Source organism: Xenopus tropicalis, chromosome 6, assembly GCF_000004195.4.
Source record: "Xenopus tropicalis strain Nigerian chromosome 6, UCB_Xtro_10.0, whole genome shotgun sequence".
NCBI classification, from domain to species: Eukaryota; Metazoa; Chordata; class Amphibia; order Anura; family Pipidae; genus Xenopus; species Xenopus tropicalis.
The window spans coordinates 97089165-97107287 of record NC_030682.2 but is presented as its reverse complement, the minus strand read 5'-3'; the positions used below and the strand labels follow the sequence as shown (position 1 = coordinate 97107287).

At 43.1% G+C, this 18123-nt stretch overlaps 1 protein-coding gene across 1 annotated transcript in view; it reads left to right on the top strand.

The window, feature by feature from the left end:
- Positions 1 to 4390, top strand: part of kcng2 (potassium channel, voltage gated modifier subfamily G, member 2) — a 69643-nt gene extending 65253 nt beyond the window's left edge. Inside the window, exon 3 of the mRNA XM_018094819.2 lies at positions 2761 to 4390. Coding sequence (XP_017950308.2) covers positions 2761 to 3471 — 711 coding nt within the window. The 3' untranslated portion in view covers positions 3472 to 4390. The remainder of the gene's footprint in view (positions 1 to 2760) is intronic.
- The last annotated feature ends 13733 nt before the right edge of the window (positions 4391 to 18123 follow it).

Here is an 18123-nt window from a genome sequence, read left to right as displayed (position 1 = left end):
TAGGAGAAGCAGTATAGAAGGAACAATACAGGAGGACCAGTACAGAAGGAGCAGTATAGAAGGAGTAATACAGGAGGAGCAGTACAGCAGAAGCAGTATAGAAGGAGCAAGTGCAATACAGGAGGAGCAGTATAGAAGGAGCAATACAGGAGGAGCAGTACAGAAGAAGAAGTATAGAAGGAGCAATACAGGAGGAGCAGTACAGAAGGAGGAGCAGTATAGAAGGAGCAGTACAGGAGAAGCAGTACAGGAGAAGCAGTATAGAAGGAGCAGCAGTACAGGAGAAGCAGTACATGAGAAGCAGTATAGAAGGAGCAGTACAGGAGGAGCAGTACAGGAAGAGCAGTACAGAAGGAGCAATACAGGAGGAGCAGTACAGGAAGAGCAGTACAGAAGGAGCAATACAGGAGGAGCAGTACAGGAGGAGCAGTACAGGAAGAGCAGTACAGGAAGAGCAGTACAGGAAGAGCAGTCAGAAGGAAAAATACAAGAGGAGCAGTACAGAAAGAGCAGTATAGAAGGAGCAGTACAGTAGGAGCAGTACGAATAGACCAGATCAGTTGGACCAGGATAAAAAAAATCCATTGTATTGTAAAGAAGAGATAGAATGCAGTTTTACAGTCAAAGGGTTTTAATGTATTGTTGTGTCATAGACATCTGTACTTAACTATGTGTGGTTTCTTCATAGTAGAGACAGTGATGTGTAACAACATGTGGAGGGCAACTGAGTGCCTAGGCCTACTTTATTGTTTTTGTCTAGTCTTTGAAACTTGAAATATATATATACAGGTGTGTAATCTTTTATCCAGAAACCCGTATCCAAATTATAGGAAAGCCATTTCCCATAGACTTCATTTTAATGAGATTATTAAAATGTATTATTAACATTAAAATGATATCATGTTCCTCTGTAATAATAAAACAGTACCTTGCACTTGATCCCAACTAAGATAGAAATCTTCCTCATTGGTGGCAAAACAACCCTATTGGGTTTTTTTAATGTTTAAATAATTTTTAGTAGACTTAAGGTATGGAGATCCAAATTACAGTAACCCCTTCTCTGGAAAACTCCAGGTCCTGTACCATAATAATTTTAAAGACATTCTGGCATAATATAAAAAATAAAATGGAGATAGGTTTATCAGTGTAAATTGGAATCTCTCTCTGTATATTTACATAGCCTTCTTCGCGTGTGCCAATAAGTGAAAAGACATCCTTCCCCGGAGTTCTTCCATTTACAATGCTTTAGCCATACCACGTACTGCTTATTCTTGCCAAGATCTAAAAAAAGTATATGTCACCAGATGTTGGCAGACAAGGGATGCAAATTGCTCACAGTCTTTATTTCTGTAATCTGGTACTTTTGGCATTTCCTAATCTTAATTATAAACCAGTAGAGTTAAAACAAAAGGGAATTTTTATTTCAAGGAAGTAAGCTGCTGGTCTTACAGATTCAGTGCAGCTGTTTTGTTCAGAAAATAGCTAAAAAGATACAGAATGATACAGAATGAGCTGAATTACTTTTTTCTATGTCCACTAAATGTGTATAGAACACTGTGCTTGAGGCAGGATAATTACAACGGTTTTACAGGATTTGCCAAAGCTCAGCTAAAAGGTATTCCTATAATGCATTGTACTATTGTCTTGGGGTTTATACTGAGCAGCACTGAGATGGCACGTTCTTACAGCCACTGATTAATAAAGACTAATTGATCTACAAAAATGTGCTCAGGATTAGGAGGTGTCCATCCTATTAAATGGCTTTACACAGTCACCTTTTCTTTTAGGGTAATGTATACCAGCGTTTTTCAACCACTGTTCCGCGGCACACTAGTGTGCCGCGAGATGTTGCCTGGTGTGCCGTAGGCAGGGCACCAATGTACTAGGGGGGCACTGCTCTTGGCACCAATGTACTAGGGGGGCACTGCTGCTGGGCACCAATGTACTAGGGGGGCACTGCTCTTGGCACCAATGTACTAGGGGGCACTGCTGCTGGGCACCAATGTACTAGGGGGGCACTGCTGCTGGGCACAGAGTTAAATTTTTTAACATTTTCTAATGGTGGTGTGCCTCGTGATTTTTTTCATGAAACAAGTGTGCCTTTGCCCAAAAAAGGTTGAAAAACACTGATGTATACAACACCGGTGCTATCTGCTAGATACTCTGCATCTTATAAAATGCACTATAAAATATAATTGCACAAAAATGAAATATTAATTGCATTGTGGTAGCATGCAGGGGGCTTGGCTGCAGGTTAATCATGAATCATTTTGCTTTTAGCATATTTGGGGTGCTGATATCAACAAAACAATCAGTGGATAGGTATGGGTATTGAGAAAGACTGGAGATAGTTTTCACTCTCCAAAATGAACAAATGTTGTTTTGGGGTAAAGTTCATAGAAAAAAGGGAGAGATGGCAATTTAAGAAATGTAATAGGGATAACCACATGTCTGTAGCCTAAACCTTACTGCCTTCCAACTTTCCACCAATATCTTGCTTGTCTTGGCCAGGTGTTGTTCCGCTAATACCAGAGGCACACGTGCTTTACCAGCCCTTGATGAGCTAACAAACTGCAGCATTATGATACTAGTTTCACTACAGGACCAAGTTAGACTTTATAAGGCCTCTAATCCTGAATTGATTCTCATTAACATGAATTAACAGGAAACTAGAATGCTAAAATTATCTTTCAGACTTCTTTGGTACAAACCTTAATCATATCTGTCATATTTCTAATATTTTTCTTTTTCTTTTTTCAGGGTGAATGTTCCCAAAAGTGCTATGACATTTTTGTGCTAGAGACAGTCTGTGTGGCTTGGTTTTCCTTGGAGTTTGTTTTGCGTTTCATTCAAGCTGAGAGCAAGTGTGTGTTTCTAAGGACCCCACTAAATATGATTGACATAATGGCCATCTTGCCTTACTATATCACCCTTATAGTGGATGCCCTTTCTGGAGGAAAAACAGGAGGGGCTGGAAACAACTATTTGGAGAAAGTGGGACTAGTGCTACGTGTCCTACGAGCTCTGCGCATTTTGTATGTAATGAGACTGGCAAGGCATTCGCTTGGCCTGCAGACATTAGGCCTCACAGTCAGAAGGTGCACCAGAGAATTTGGACTGCTACTACTCTTTTTATGTGTTGCCATGGCACTCTTTTCCCCTCTTGTTTATTTAGCAGAGAATGAACTAGGCGCCAAACAGGAGTTCACCAGTATTCCAGGAAGTTACTGGTGGGCAGTAATCTCAATGACAACCGTAGGCTATGGCGACATGGTTCCTCGGAGCATCCCAGGACAGGTGGTGGCACTGAGCAGCATACTGAGTGGTATCTTGCTCATGGCATTTCCAGTAACCTCTATTTTCCACACATTTTCCCGCTCTTATACAGAACTCAAGGAACAACAGCAACGAGCCAGCAGGCAGATACCAAGGCTAGAGGATCGGGAGCCTTGCACAGAGACTGAGTCCTAATTAAATAAGCAGTTTCATTCAAGTACTGAAGGGATATTGGTTAATTAACATTGCAACACCAACACTGTTACAGTATACAGAAATATACACGTACAACCATTTATTAAGATGTTTTTAGAAATTTGTAATCTTTTTGTTTGTTAAAGCTTCTTTAATTCCAACCAATGTAAATGCTGGTGGACCAGTGGTTAATGTTGCCATGAGACATATACATCTGCAAGTGCAGTTAGCAAAGTATTTCGAGCACAATCACTATTTTTCCTTCAAAATGAAGCATTTTCCCCAAAACTCCAGTGTCATTGCATTTGCAAGGGGGGATTGTGCTGGGCCTACTGCAATTGCATCCCATTCGCCAAAATTATCGCAACTGCACACACATTTCATGACAAATCAGTTGGTGTTCATAATGCAAGTGACGCCTATGCCTGATTCTTTAGGCACAAGTGTGTGGCGCCTATTAATGCTGGGACGGGAACCTTGGGGCAACCGTCTGGTCAAGAGGTGGCACAGCAGCACCTAATTCAGAACTAAACGCAGGAAGGATTGAGCGGCGCCGAGCACAACTACGCTGAAGAGCAAGAAGCGTATTTTGCAAGAAAGTACCTATTATAATGAATATTGTTTTAGGCACAACTGACTCTAGAGAAATTGCAGGGACCACAACTGCACTTGCAAACGTAAATGTGCCCCTGTTATCCTTATTTTCTGGTACTTAGGTATAGAATCAACATACTGAAATCGTATTTGTAACTAATTATAAAAGCTGGACTAATATTACTGTTTTGAAGCCTGTTCATTTTCAGTGTTGGCAGTGGAATCAGAGATACTGTCTATGTTACACAATGGGCTTTCTTTTTATTTACCAGAATGTTTGTAAAAAGTGCTTTAGAGGAATAAATATATTTCTATGTGAGCCGTATTGAAATGATCATTTATTTATAGTAGACTAACATTATAAGCAATCCCACAAATGGAATGTTTATCCACACCAGTCCCAAGTATACTGAAGTCTATAATAAGAACTGTAGCCCACACACACACAAACTAGGGTCAGTATTATCAAGAGCCCATTAACATCTCTGCATGTGTTTGGGGAAAAACAACTAAACTTGGAAAAAGGAATCTCATTATTTTTCAGTGTAACAGATACGGATATGGGACCCATAATCCAGAAACCCATTGTCCAGAAAGCCCCGAATTACTGCAAACAATTCCCATAGACTGCATTATAAGCAAATAATTATCATTTTTTGAAAATGGTTTTCTTTTTCCTCTGTAATAAGGAAACAGTACCTTGTACTTAATGGGGGAATTCACAAAAAGTGGTCAGATTTTCCACCTTATTCAGAAACCTTAATCTCCAGTTTTTGTGAATTTTCAGATTTTGTCCTTTAGATTACATTTTACCAACAATTTTTATGAAAATGTCTTTAGTTCCTGTCAGTGTGCCATCAAACCCAGTCTTACATCTACATGAGACCTGTAATAATGATTTTGCCAGCAGGATTTTGCATTTCATTTGCTGTCATTTCACTTTAGGGGCATTTCCTGGAGGGGAATTTTAGTTTTGCCTAGGAAAACCAAGCATCATTTTTTCAGGACAAGCTGGGTTTTGTATTTGTTTCTAAATGTTTGTGTAATTCCACTTCTGTAGCAAGGTTTAAGGGTCTAAATAAGAAGTGAATCAAAGGCCCACCCCCTGCACTACCACACCACCGCACTTCTCTACCTTTTTACTGGTCAACAGAAATTCGGCTCACCCACCAACATGCCCAATAAAAAGGGGCCCAAGAAGACCAAGGCCCACCATGTTTTCCCCAGTGCCCTGTTGGGCCAGTCCAACCTTGAATGGTTCTTCAGACTAATACAGCAATTTGCCTTGGTTGCACGTGTGTCAGTATTTAAGAAAAATGGGCAATATATAAATATGTTTAAGGACATTGTATATTTCACCAAGGTTGTATACAATACATCAATCATGTCCTTTGAGCTAAAAGCAAATATGATGTCCCTGCAGTAAAGGAGCAGAAACTTCCCACTGGTTGTGCTGCTGAAAAGTAAGAGACAAATCCCCTTAATCTCTGTGGATTTGGGTTACTTTGTTCCCAAAGAAAGTAGCTATCTGTCTCCATCTAATGATGCATTTGGTATAATGCCCACTGAGATACACCACATACAGTATAAACTTCTTCCTTCTATTTTGTATAAAAGAGTTTGCAGAGTAAAAGTACAGGGTGACAGATAGGAGTTTGGATTATATTATAACACTGATGTATTGATTAGTTGCCAGAAAACTCCATTTCTATTTCAGAGTTTGTCTAACAATTTGTAATGGGCCAGCACATGAGTCTTACCGCCGATTCTTGTACATACGCTTTCTCATCCCATGGCCTCACTACAGAATGATATATGGTCACGAGTCTAGATTACAATACTAGGACAAATAAAGAGATAAATCATATTCATGCAGTATTACTGACTGTGTTTCTTTGTGTCATATTACAAATACATTTATAGTGCAACTTAATAAATAAGAAGAGAAGCAGATCTATACAGCCAGAAGTATATACTGCAAAGCCTACAAAAATGCAGAGATAGAACAATATACATAAGTGTACATTCATCTAAAAATAAATATTGTCAGCTGAAATGATATAAAGGACAAGGAAAGGCTTACAGCAGTTAATACCTTCCATCTTTCCCTGCTGAGAACGATGTTATATATATTATTTTTTAAGTTATATTATGTTTTTAAAATGTAATATATATATAATTATTTTGTATTTACAATGATTTTCTTAGATTGCTAGTAGTTTTATGTTTTCACTCAAGATATTCTGCACTGTAAGCTGTATGTTTACTAAAATTTCAATAAAACATTTTGAACCAGGGACACAAATTTAGGTGGGAATGTAATAAAGTGCCCAAAATGTAAAGGCAACAAAAAAGGGTAGTTTGCCTTTAGTGTAACCTTTAGTATGAGGCCGACAGTGATATTCTGATGCAGTATGCTATTGGTCGTAATTTTACTTAACTTGGTGCAAACTTTGCAGCTTTTATTGCATTATCCCCATAATATGGGGAAAATTACTGATCTGAAAGTTACTAAATAAAGATGATCACAAACTGCCTGTGTATTATAAAATATATAAATACCAACAAGAAAAGCTCCCAAACCTGCACTTTGCCCAACAGTAGTCTAACCCTGCCTCTTGCTAAGTGCTGCCTTATTTTCACTGAAATCTCCTTACTTTTTAAATGTAAGAGCCCAAGAAAATCCTCCTTACTCTCAGATTTTAGGCGCCATCTTGTTTCTGTTCACTTTATCCTCCAGACCTCAAGTTCCTTGTGCCCATGCGCCACCTAGTGGTGAAAGTGCAGATCTTGTTGGTTGCAGTGTGTTCCGTGTGCTGAGAGACCGGAACTGGATGTTCTGCGCATGCACCCAGTCTTGGTCTTAGTCCTGATCGCTCTACTCGCTGTATGTGACATCCTTCTATTGTGTTACAGTGCCCAGTTCCTTTGAGAGCTTCAGGGGATATTGTGCAGAATATAAATGCTGGTAAGCAATTTCAGCATGCTTTTTATGCATTCTGTCAGATGGGCAACATTTATGGTGAGGCTTCAAATCTGCCAATCCACACTCACCAGCACACCCTGGCCTTTCCACTCTGTTCCACCTGGTGCACAGAACTTTTAGAGACGTCGGTACTCTCCACCACGATCCAAAATTGCACAAAATACCGGCACAACAGGATTTGTTTTAGCGGGATAAACCCTGCTGATTTTAATAGTAGCAAACCATGTAACGTTTCGGGGGCAACGTTTTCGGCGTGCCCCCGAAACGTTACATGGTTTGCTACTATTAAAATCAGCAGGGTTTATCCCGCTAAAACAAATCCTGTTGTGCCGGTATTTTGTGCAATTTTGGATCGAGGCTTCAAATCTGCCCCATGGTGAACTATCTGAAAACAATATACTTTGTTAAGGTGAACTGCCCCTTTAAAAGGGTACTCTGTATTGTGTTTCTAAAAAAAATATTAAATACCAAAAAAGCTTATATCACGTAGTAATTTAAAAGGATCCATTTAGCATTCAAGGCTACATTTAGTCAAGATAGTCATTTTGTTTACTTTAAAGGAGAAAGAAAGGTAAAAACTAAGTAAGCTTTATCAGAAAGTTCTATGTAAATACAGCCATAAGCACTCACAGAAACGCTGCACTGACTTCTCTGTCAATAGATTTGTTGTGTCTGTTTTCCTGTGCCAGAGACACGCAGCTCTCTCCTCTCTCCTGCTCCCCCCTCCCTCAAGAATGCTAAGAACTCACTCCCTCACCCCCTTAGGAATGTGGATCTGAGCCAATCAGCAGGAAGCTGACTCATAGTCTTACTAACTGAGCATGTACACCGGTCTGGGTCTCAGTGCAGGAGTGAGGCATTATGGGAACTTTCTTTACACAGCTCAGCACTTTTTCTTCTTGTTTGGTTTCTGATCATCTGAACAGGAGAAATATGGGGAGACTTAAGGGCACTATTGAGAGAACTGAAGGTATGCCTGCAGCTTGAGATTAACTCTTTACTAGCCTTTCCTTCTCCTTTAAAGGGTATGACATGCTGATTGCCTGTATATGTAATTTTTATGGGGAAATTAGCAATGGTAGGCAGGGAAGCAGAGAATCAGGAGCACAGAGACAGGGACACCACTTCTTTTGGCAAAAAGCACAGGTTTATTTGGAGCATACTCCTTTTAACATTAACAACACATACAGTTCATGATTTTTTCCTTTTTTGGGACTCTCACCTTCCAGGGTAACTCACACTCTGGAACCTTTTCCCAGGTTTCTTACCATCCCCAATGAACTTCACACATCCACAGTGAATCTCACACTCGTAAACAATTGGGCTACTCACTCAGTCCTGCTGTCTCTCCCCTCCTGGTATCCAACTCACCAGCCTCTGGCGCAGTTTGGCTTCATACACACGTTCAAATACAACATTCCGGCACTCATTCACATGGTCACGGCTCCCTCTGCTCCTTGCAGTGGCAGGTGGTACCCCCAGCTCCTCTGGGAGTTCCTCACACAGTCAGGCAGCCTTCCTGCCCTGTGCCCCACTCTGAGAGACCTTTCTCTGTGACTCCTGGAACGTCTCTGGGTGACTCCTCACTTGGTTACCACTCCCTCTGCTCCTTGCAGTGGCAGGCAGCACCCCCAGCACCTCTGGGAGTTCCTCACAGGCAGGCAGCCTTCCTGCCCTGTGCCCCGCTCTGAGAGTGAACCCAACTCCTGGTTCAACAACCCCCACCCATGCTGTGTAATCCCACAGCCCTTTTATTTGCTGCTCACCTGCAGCTCCCTACTGGCCAACTGAAAACAATTAATGTAGTATGGAATGGAAGGTCTTTCCTTCTCCCCCTCCATTTACTCTTGGGACTCATTTATCCAGCTTTTCCTAAGCCACTAACAAGAAATAAGCACTACTTGCTTCAAAACCAGGCATTTTCCATGGTGCTACTTATATCCCACCTTTAACGGATGGAAAATACACCAAACTGTTCTTATTCCTCACATCTCTCACAAGGGATTCTGTCATGATTTTTATGGTACAATTTTTATCACTATATTACACTGTTGCAAATAATTCTGCTAAAATTTTATTTTTGAACCAACAAATGTATTTTTATAATTGTTATAATGTTGTGTAGGCAGCCATCTCAGTGCACTGTGCCTGAGTCTGAGCTTTCAGAAGGAGCCAGCGCTACACATTAGAACTGCTTTCAGATAACCTATTGTTTCTCCTACTCCCATGTAACTGGAGGAGTCCCAAGCCGGACTTCAAATTTTTCTATTTAGTGCTATTCTCTAAGGGCAGCTGCTATCCTGCTCCCTTCCCATTGTTCTGCTGATCGGCTGCTGGGAGGGGGGTGATATCACTCCAACTTGCAGCGCAGCAGTAAAGTGTAACTGAAGTTTATCAGAGAACAAGTCACATGGCAGTAGCACCCTGGGAAATACAAAATATGGCTAGCACCATGTGGATTTTTTAAATGAAACATTAAAAAATCTGTTTGCTCTTTTGAGAAGAAATGTAGGATTCTGTTGAAGAATCTCTCTCAACTGATGCCTTTTATTAAAAAAAACATGTTTTCCCCATGACAGTATTCCTTTAAAATTCATTCTGACTGCACATTGCACCAGGTAAGATATATAGGATTGATGTGTGATTCCTGTATGAAATGAACTTTCTCATCATTATTAATCTCTTGTCACTGGCAACTTTCTTCCCTTTTAAAGGAACTGCTGCTCCGTCTGTCCTCACTTTAATAAAAGGCAGTGACACATATCAGTCCAATTCCTAAAATGGATATTCTGGCTTCATTATCTTTTGGAGCAGGTCCCAGAAAGTGCTAATAGAACATGTCTGGGGATATGCTGAAGAGTTCCCAAATGTCTAAATAGTTTTAAGGAAAACTAAAATGATGATAGTGCTGTGAAAAAGCATCCAGACCCGTGGCCATTCCTTTCATTGTAAGAAGCAGATTGAGTGTCAAAATCGGTCTTTTTGGGATTGCTTAGTTACAGTGACCTTAGTTCTTCATGAAGGACAATATGAAGGATAATCCAAAATTCTATTCCCTAATTTATGAGTTCTGGGGGTATTATACATGACATTGCCACTGTCACCCTGCTATGAGTTCTGGGGTATTATTTTTTTTACTCAGGTAAGTTTTATTGAACAGTACATAACAATACTCAGGTACATTTGTCAGGTATTACAAAAGCTTTTGTTACATTGACATAGGTTATTGAGCGGTTTACAAGTTTACATCTTAAGGTGCATAGGTGAAATTAAATGCATTTTGGTTCTTAGCGCTTTGGGTTATGTGCATTATTCCATTTATTCCATATGGCTAAGTATTTATTGTAAGTTCCGTTCTTAGTATATGCAGCTTTTTCAACTTTGCATAGGTCCCCTACCGCACTATACCATTGATAGTATGTCGGAGGTTCAGAGCTTTTCCAAAGCCTTGTAATAGCTTTCCTAGCCAGGAATAGCACTTTCTGGAGGAAGTGTAGCTCTGCTGCCGGCAGTTCTAATGAGGATATTACCCCTAGTAGGCATATTTGGGGGGACCTTGGAATGGGGTACTGTAGAAGTTGTGACAGGGTGTCTAAAACCTCGGTCCAGTATACATTTAGCTTAGTACAAGACCATAACGTATGTATAAGAGTGCCTTCCTCTTGTTGGCACCTATTGCATAGGGGGGAGATGTTAGGGTCGATTCTGTGTAGCCTACTCTTAGTTAGGTAGGCCCTGTGTACTATATACAGCTGTAACATTCTGTATTTGTAGTTTAGTGATACCAGCGCTGGGGTTTTGAGAGCTTGCTGCCACTGGGACTCAGTTAGTGCGGGGATATCATTCTCCCACTTAGTTAGAGCCTTAATGGTTTTGGTTTGGACCGATTGTTTTATTAGCTTCTTGTACACATTGGAGATGAGCCCCTTGTTTTTACCTTCAAATATGACACTAGTTAGGTCGGAGACCTCAATTATTATTTTCTGGGCACTGTTACGCTTCCTAATTGCTGTGGCAATACCGTTGTATGTTAACCACTGGGACTTGGGGAGGCCGTACTCAAGTTGAAGAGTTTTAAATTGGACCATACCTTTCCTATCCCACAGCGACCCCAGCGTGGGTATATCGTGCTCCAGCCATATAGGATGGGGTTGGAGAGCTTTCAGGGAAGGGAATTCCAGGTTACTATAAATTGGGGTTTGGGGGTGCAATGCACTGTAGTTCATGACCTGGTGTGCCGTCTGCCATACTTTCTGGTGCAGAGTAAGTAGGGAGTTGTTTTTTGTACCTTTTACCTGGGGACCTTTGGCAAGGAGCCCTCTGAAGGGGGTAGGTTGTGTTGGGGTTACTGCGGACCATAAGTGATATATGCTTTTTTCAGCAGTGTGCTTTACCATTTGCCTACAATGCGTTAACTGTGCAGACAGGAAATAGAGAGACATGTTCGGGAAAGCTAACCCACCTGTACCCTGTGGTAGTTGGAGGGTCTCCAAAGCAAGTCTGCTGCGGCTTTTTCCCCATATAAACTGTTTAAGAGTTTTGTCGAGTGCATTAAAGAATTTTTTTTTTATCCATATTGGGGAGTGCCATAGTGCATACTGTATCTTTGGAGTTATTATCATTTTTGTCAACTGTATACGCCCCATTGGCCCCAGGGGAAGTGCCGCCCATGCCTCGGCCTTGGCTTGCACCCAAGCTATGAGAGGTTTGACATTCAGGTCATAGTATTTGGTCAGTGGGTTTGCTATTCGTATGCCCAGGTATGTGAATTCCTGGACCACTTGGAGTGGGCATTTGTCTAGGTTTTCTCCCTCTTTTGGGGGGTCTAGAAGAAACAACACTGATTTGGATGGGCTGACACAGAGTCCAGAGGCCCTTGCAAATTGGGTGGTGAGTGAGATAAGAGTATCAAGTGAGGGGCCTCTGTCCCCCAGGTATACCAACGTATCATCTGCATACAACTGTATCTTCTCGAGCCTGTTTGCTATTTCCAGCCCGACGAGCTGTGGGTGTAATCTGACGGCTTGAGCAAAAGGCTCAATGGCCAGGGCAAACAGTAAAGGGGACAGGGTACACCCTTGTCTGGTTCCTCTGGATAGTTCAAAAGGCTCAGTCAGGTCTGAGTTCACCCTTAGTGAAGCAGTGGGTTTAACATATAGGAGTTTTATGTACGCTATAAAGTTTGGGCCAATACCATTAGCATTCAGGACCTCCCATAAAAAGGGCCACTCTACCGTATCAAATGCTTTTGCTATGTCTAATGCAGCGACCGCCCTGGTGCTGCTATTAGTGTGTGTTATTGACATGTTTAAGAACAGCCTTCTCAGGTTAAGTGCAGTTGTTTTTTCAGGGATGAAACCTGTTTGGTCTTCCCCTACCAAGTGTTTCACCACCTGCGCAAGCCTCTTGGCCAGTATTTTTGCTAAAATCTTAACATCGGCTGTTAGCAGAGAGATTGGGCGATAGGATTCACTTAATTGTGGGTCCTTACCAGGTTTAGCCAAGAGAGCTATTGCAGCTTCATACATTGAGGGGGGGAGGGTGCCCACCCGCAGGGCTTCTGCAAATACTTTTTGGAGCATTGGGGAGAGGGTTTTGGAGTGTCTTTTGTAGAGCTCTATCGGGATTCCGTCCGCCCCGGAGGCTTTACCAGAGGGGAAGGAGTCTATAGCGTCTGCAACCTCTTCAGTTGAGATGGGTTGTTCAAGGAAGGCCCTATAGTCCTGATTCAGCTTTGGCAAATTTAAGGTAGCCAGGTAGCATTTTATGTTATCTAGCGAGGTAGCTAGTTTGGAGGAGTACAGATCTTTATAGAATGCGGATAGTATACCTTTAATCTTTTCGGGGTCAGAGTGGGCGAGACCATTCTTATCTTTTAATGTTGTTATTGCCGGTGGGCTGGTTTGGTTTTTTATCATATAAGCCAGTAGCTTGCCCGCCCTTTCCCCATGGACGAAGGTGTTAATTTTAGAGAAAAAGAGTTTATGCTGGGATGTCTCCCATTGCTGTTTGGCATACACCTCCTGCCAATGATGTAGTAGTTTTAGATTACTTTCTGTCGGGGTTTGAGTGGCCTGTTGTTCAACTTGCTCTACTTTGCTCTCTGTTTTCACTATTGCTTCCCTAGTTTTTTTTTTATGGGCCCTGATTTGAGTGTTCAGGGTGCCCCTGATATAGGCTTTAAATGTTTCCCATACCGTTAGTGTGTCTGCTGTTCCACCATTTATTTGGAAGAACTCAAGGATTTCCTCATCTAACTCTGCTTGGTTTCTAAGTATATGGAACCAGACAGGGTTAATTGACCATCGTGCGGTTGTTGGGGGGTTGGTGATTGTTAAGACAGCTAGCATCGGTGCATGGTCTGATATACCCCTAGGTAGGTATCTAGTTAGTGCTATTTTAGGGAGAAGGCTTGCGTTGGCAAACATCATATCTAATCTTGACAGTACTAGGTGGGAGGTTGAGAAACAGGAGAACTGCTTATCATAGGGGTGTTGATGTCTCCACACCTCGGTCATGGACATTTCTTCCATTAGGAGCCTGAGGTTGGTAGTGGGCTCTGTGGTATGTGATCCTACTTTACGTAGGCGATCAAAGTCCGAGTTGAGGACTGTATTAAAATCCCCTGATAATAAGTTCATAGCATGTGGGTATTTTGCGGAGAAGTCCGCCCAGACTTTAATACTGTTGTCTGAGTAGGGGGGGGGTATATAGACGTTTGCTATGATCAGTTCGTTTTGCCCAATTTTGCAGTGGAGGAATATGAATTTGCCTTTTTGGTCAATGCTTAAGTTTTCTAGCTTAAAAGGTACCTGCTTATGTATTAGGATGGATACTCCCGCTGAGTATACTGAGTAGGAGGAATGGTATGCCCACCCTATCCAGGGGCGCTTAAGCGCCATTGTTTTACTGCCTACTAGGTGAGTTTCTTGCAGGAGGGCTATATGCACATTATTACGCTTTAGGTGGTCTAGTACTAGCTTCCGTTTAATGGGGTTATTAAGACCCCGCACGTTCCAGGTTATTACATTAACCGCCATTCTGAGGTTGTTGGCGCAGTATGGCAGCTTGCAGTCTTGGTCTCCTGGGTTTGTACCATTTTTGATTTAACGACACTTCCTGAGTATTTAAAACCTTTACAACCGTAAACATTATAAGCGCAACGGCGCTTACCCTGCCCTGACCCTCCCTTTCCACCTTTTAGAACTTAGGTGGAACTATACCCAACTATAACGGTAACCCGCGGCTAACCGGTGTGGCCGAGTTAGCTTAGAGCTTTATATTGTGTATGCTCGTGGGGGGATGGCTATGCAGCCTGGCCTTTAGGGGCCGTGAGATAGGGGTTAGAGCTGAGCCTCCTATGGGCTCCCCATCCAGGGTTTGGGCCTATTGTTACCCCAGTCGTACTAAACATAACCATAACAACATTTCCAGTTAAGTTTAAATAAACATATTGTTCAGGGTATGCATATTTACGCGACCGTAACGTGGAGATCTCTCAGTCCGTGTAGTAGCGGTGCTTCAATGGACTAGAAGAAAAGAACCAAGGGGCTGCTGGTGCTGTTTTGCAGTTGCCCTGGGCTCTACTCCTTTGCCTGGAGTCAAAGGGGTGAGAGGTTTAGGGTGCGCTGCTTCTCGAGTCGAGCCAGTGGTTCAGCTCCTGTGGTGATGTGAAGAACAGGTTGCTGCCGTTAGTTGTCACCCGGAGACGAGCTGGATAGAACATGGCGTACTGGATATTCTCTGCCCGCAGCCTTCGCTTGGCATCCAGGAATTTGGCACGGAGCTTTTGCACTTCTGAGGAGAAATCGGCGTAGATGGAGATTTTGCTAGCTTGGTATTGCAGAGTATTCTTTTCCCGTGCCATGCGTAGTATAGTGTCTCTGTCCATCGCGTTCAGAATGCGAGCCAAGAGGGGCCTTGGGGGTGCACCCGGCGGCGGAGGTTTCGTTGGGACCCTGTGCGCTCGCTCCACGGCAAAGGCTCCCGACAGTTTGTTCCTGTCAAAGTTACTTAAGAGCCATGTTGCAATAAATTCCTCCGGTGCTGTGCCCTCAGCTCTTTCTGGGAAACCTACCAGGCGCAGGTTGTTCCGTCTTAGCCTGTTTTCTAGGTCGTCGGTTTTTGCCAGGCAGCCCTGCACGTCTTTTCCCAAGTTTTGCATAGTTTGCTGTACTGGGGCGCAGGTGTCTTCCAGTTCACTAAGGCGCTGTTCTGTGGCTGTGGTGCGCTCCCGTAATCTTTGGAGATCCTGCCGGATTATAGATAAGTCCAGCTTAATTTCATCTGTTTTGGCATTAATCAGGGTGGTGCAGGCCTCTTTAGTGGATTTGATTTCTGCGATAACGTCCAGTAGCGTGGGTGGCTGTTGTACAGGTTCACTGCTGGTCTCTGGTGCCGCGTTCTCCGGGCCTGCTCTCTGGTCGCCATCTTGGCCTTTCTTGTTATCGCGGGAAAATTTCTCCAGCCTTGCGGCCGTTTCTGAGGCTCTTTTTTGTGCTTTGTTCTGACCCATTAGGTTCCTCTGGGGTAGCACTTCCCAGTGTGAATGATGAGGGTCCGTGTTGGTTCGCTGGGGTATATTTATCTCAGGATATGTGGACCCTGGAAGAGGAGCTCACCCGAAGTGCGACTTCTCACATGGAGTTGCTGGCCACGCCCCCCCGAGTTCTGGGGTATTATACATGGAATTGCCACTGTGTCATCCTGCTATGAGTTCTGGGGTATTATACATGGAATTGCCACTGTGCGATCCTGCTATGAGTTCTGGGGCATTATACATGGAATTGCCTCTGCGCCATCCTGCTATGAGTTCTGGGGTATTATACATGGAATTGCCACTGTGCCACCCTGCTATGAGTTCTGGGGTATTATACATGGAATTGCCTCTGCGCCATCCTGCTATGAGTTCTGGGGTATTATACATGGAATTGCCACTGTGCCATCCTGCTATGAGTTCTGGGGTATTATACATGGAATTGCCACTGTGTCACCCTGCTATAAATTCTGGGGTATTATACATGGAATTGCCACTGTGCCACCCTGCTATGAGTTCTGGGGTATTATACATGGAATTGCCACTGTGTCATCCTGCTATGAGTTCTGGGGTATTATACATGGAATTGCCACTGTGCCACCCTGCTATGAGTTCTGGGGTATTATACATGGAATTGCCACTGTGTCATCCTGCTATGAGTTCTGGGGTATTATACATGGAATTGCCACTGTGCGATCCTGCTATGAGTTCTGGGGCATTATACATGGAATTGCCACTGTGCCATCCTGCTATGAGTTCTGGGGTATTATACATGGAATTGCCACTGTGTCACCCTGCTATAAATTCTGGGGTATTATACATGGAATTGCCACTGTGCCACCCTGCTATGAGTTCTGGGGTATTATACATGGAATTGCCACTGTCACCCTGCTATGAGTTCTGGGGTATTATACATGGAATTGCCACTGTCACCCTGCTATGAGTTCTGGGGTATTATACATGGAATTGCCACTGTGTCACCCTGCTATGAGTTCTGGGGTATTATACATGGAATTGCCACTGTGTCACCCTGCTATGAGTTCTGGGGTATTATACATGGAATTGCCACTGTGTCACCCTGCTATGAGTTCTGGGGTATTATACATGGAATTGCCACTGTGTCACCCTGCTATGAGTTCTGGGGTATTATACATGGAATTGCCACTGTCACCCTGCTATGAGTTCTGGGGTATTATACATGGAATTGCCACTGTGCCATCCTGCTATGAGTTCTGGGATATTATACATGGAATTGCCACTGTGTCATCCTGCTATGAGTTCTGGGGTATTATACATGGAATTGCCACTGTGTCATCCTGCTATGAGTTCTGGGGTATTATACATGGAATTGCCACTGTCACCCTGCTATGAGTTCTGGGGTATTATACATGGAATTGCCACTGTGTTACCCTGCTATTAGTTCTGGGGTATTATACATGGAATTGCCACTGTCACCCTGCTATGAGTTCTGGGGTATTATACATGGAATTGCCACTGTGCCACCGGCTATGAGTTCTGGGGTATTATACATGGAATTGCCACTGTGTCACCCTGCTATAAATTCTGGGGTATTATACATGGAATTGCCACTGTGCCACCCTGCTATGAGTTCTGGGGTATTATACATGGAATTGCCACTGTCACCCTGCTATGAGTTCTGGGGTATTATACATGGAATTGCCACTGTCACCCTGCTATGAGTTCTGGGGTATTATACATGGAATTGCCACTGTGTCACCCTGCTATGAGTTCTGGGGTATTATACATGGAATTGCCACTGTGTCACCCTGCTATGAGTTCTGGGGTATTATACATGGAATTGCCACTGTCACCCTGCTATGAGTTCTGGGGTATTATACATGGAATTGCCACTGTGCCATCCTGCTATGAGTTCTGGGATATTATACATGGAATTGCCACTGTGTCATCCTGCTATGAGTTCTGGGGTATTATACATGGAATTGCCACTGTCACCCTGCTATGAGTTCTGGGGTATTATACATGGAATTGCCACTGTGTCACCCTGCTATGAGTTCTGGGGTATTATACATGGAATTGCCACTGTCACCCTGCTATGAGTTCTGGGGTATTATACATGGAATTGCCACTGTGTCGCCCTGCTATGAGTTCTGGGGGGTATTATACATGACATTGCCACTGTGTCACCCTGCTATGAGTTCTGGGGTATTATACATGGAATTGCCACTGTGTCACCCTGCTATGAGTTCTGGGGTATTATACATGGAATTGCCACTGTGTCACCCTGCTATGAGTTCTGGGTTATTATACATGGAATTGCCACTGTCACCCTGCTATGAGTTCTGGGGTATTATACATGGAATTGCCACTGTGTCACCCTGCTATAAATTCTGGGGTATTATACATGAAATTGCCACTGTGCCACCGGCTATGAGTTCTGGGGTATTATACATGGAATTGCCACTGTGCCACCCTGCTATGAGTTCTGGGGTATTATACATGGAATTGCCACTGTGCCACCCTGCTATGAGTTCTGGGGTATTATACATGGAATTGC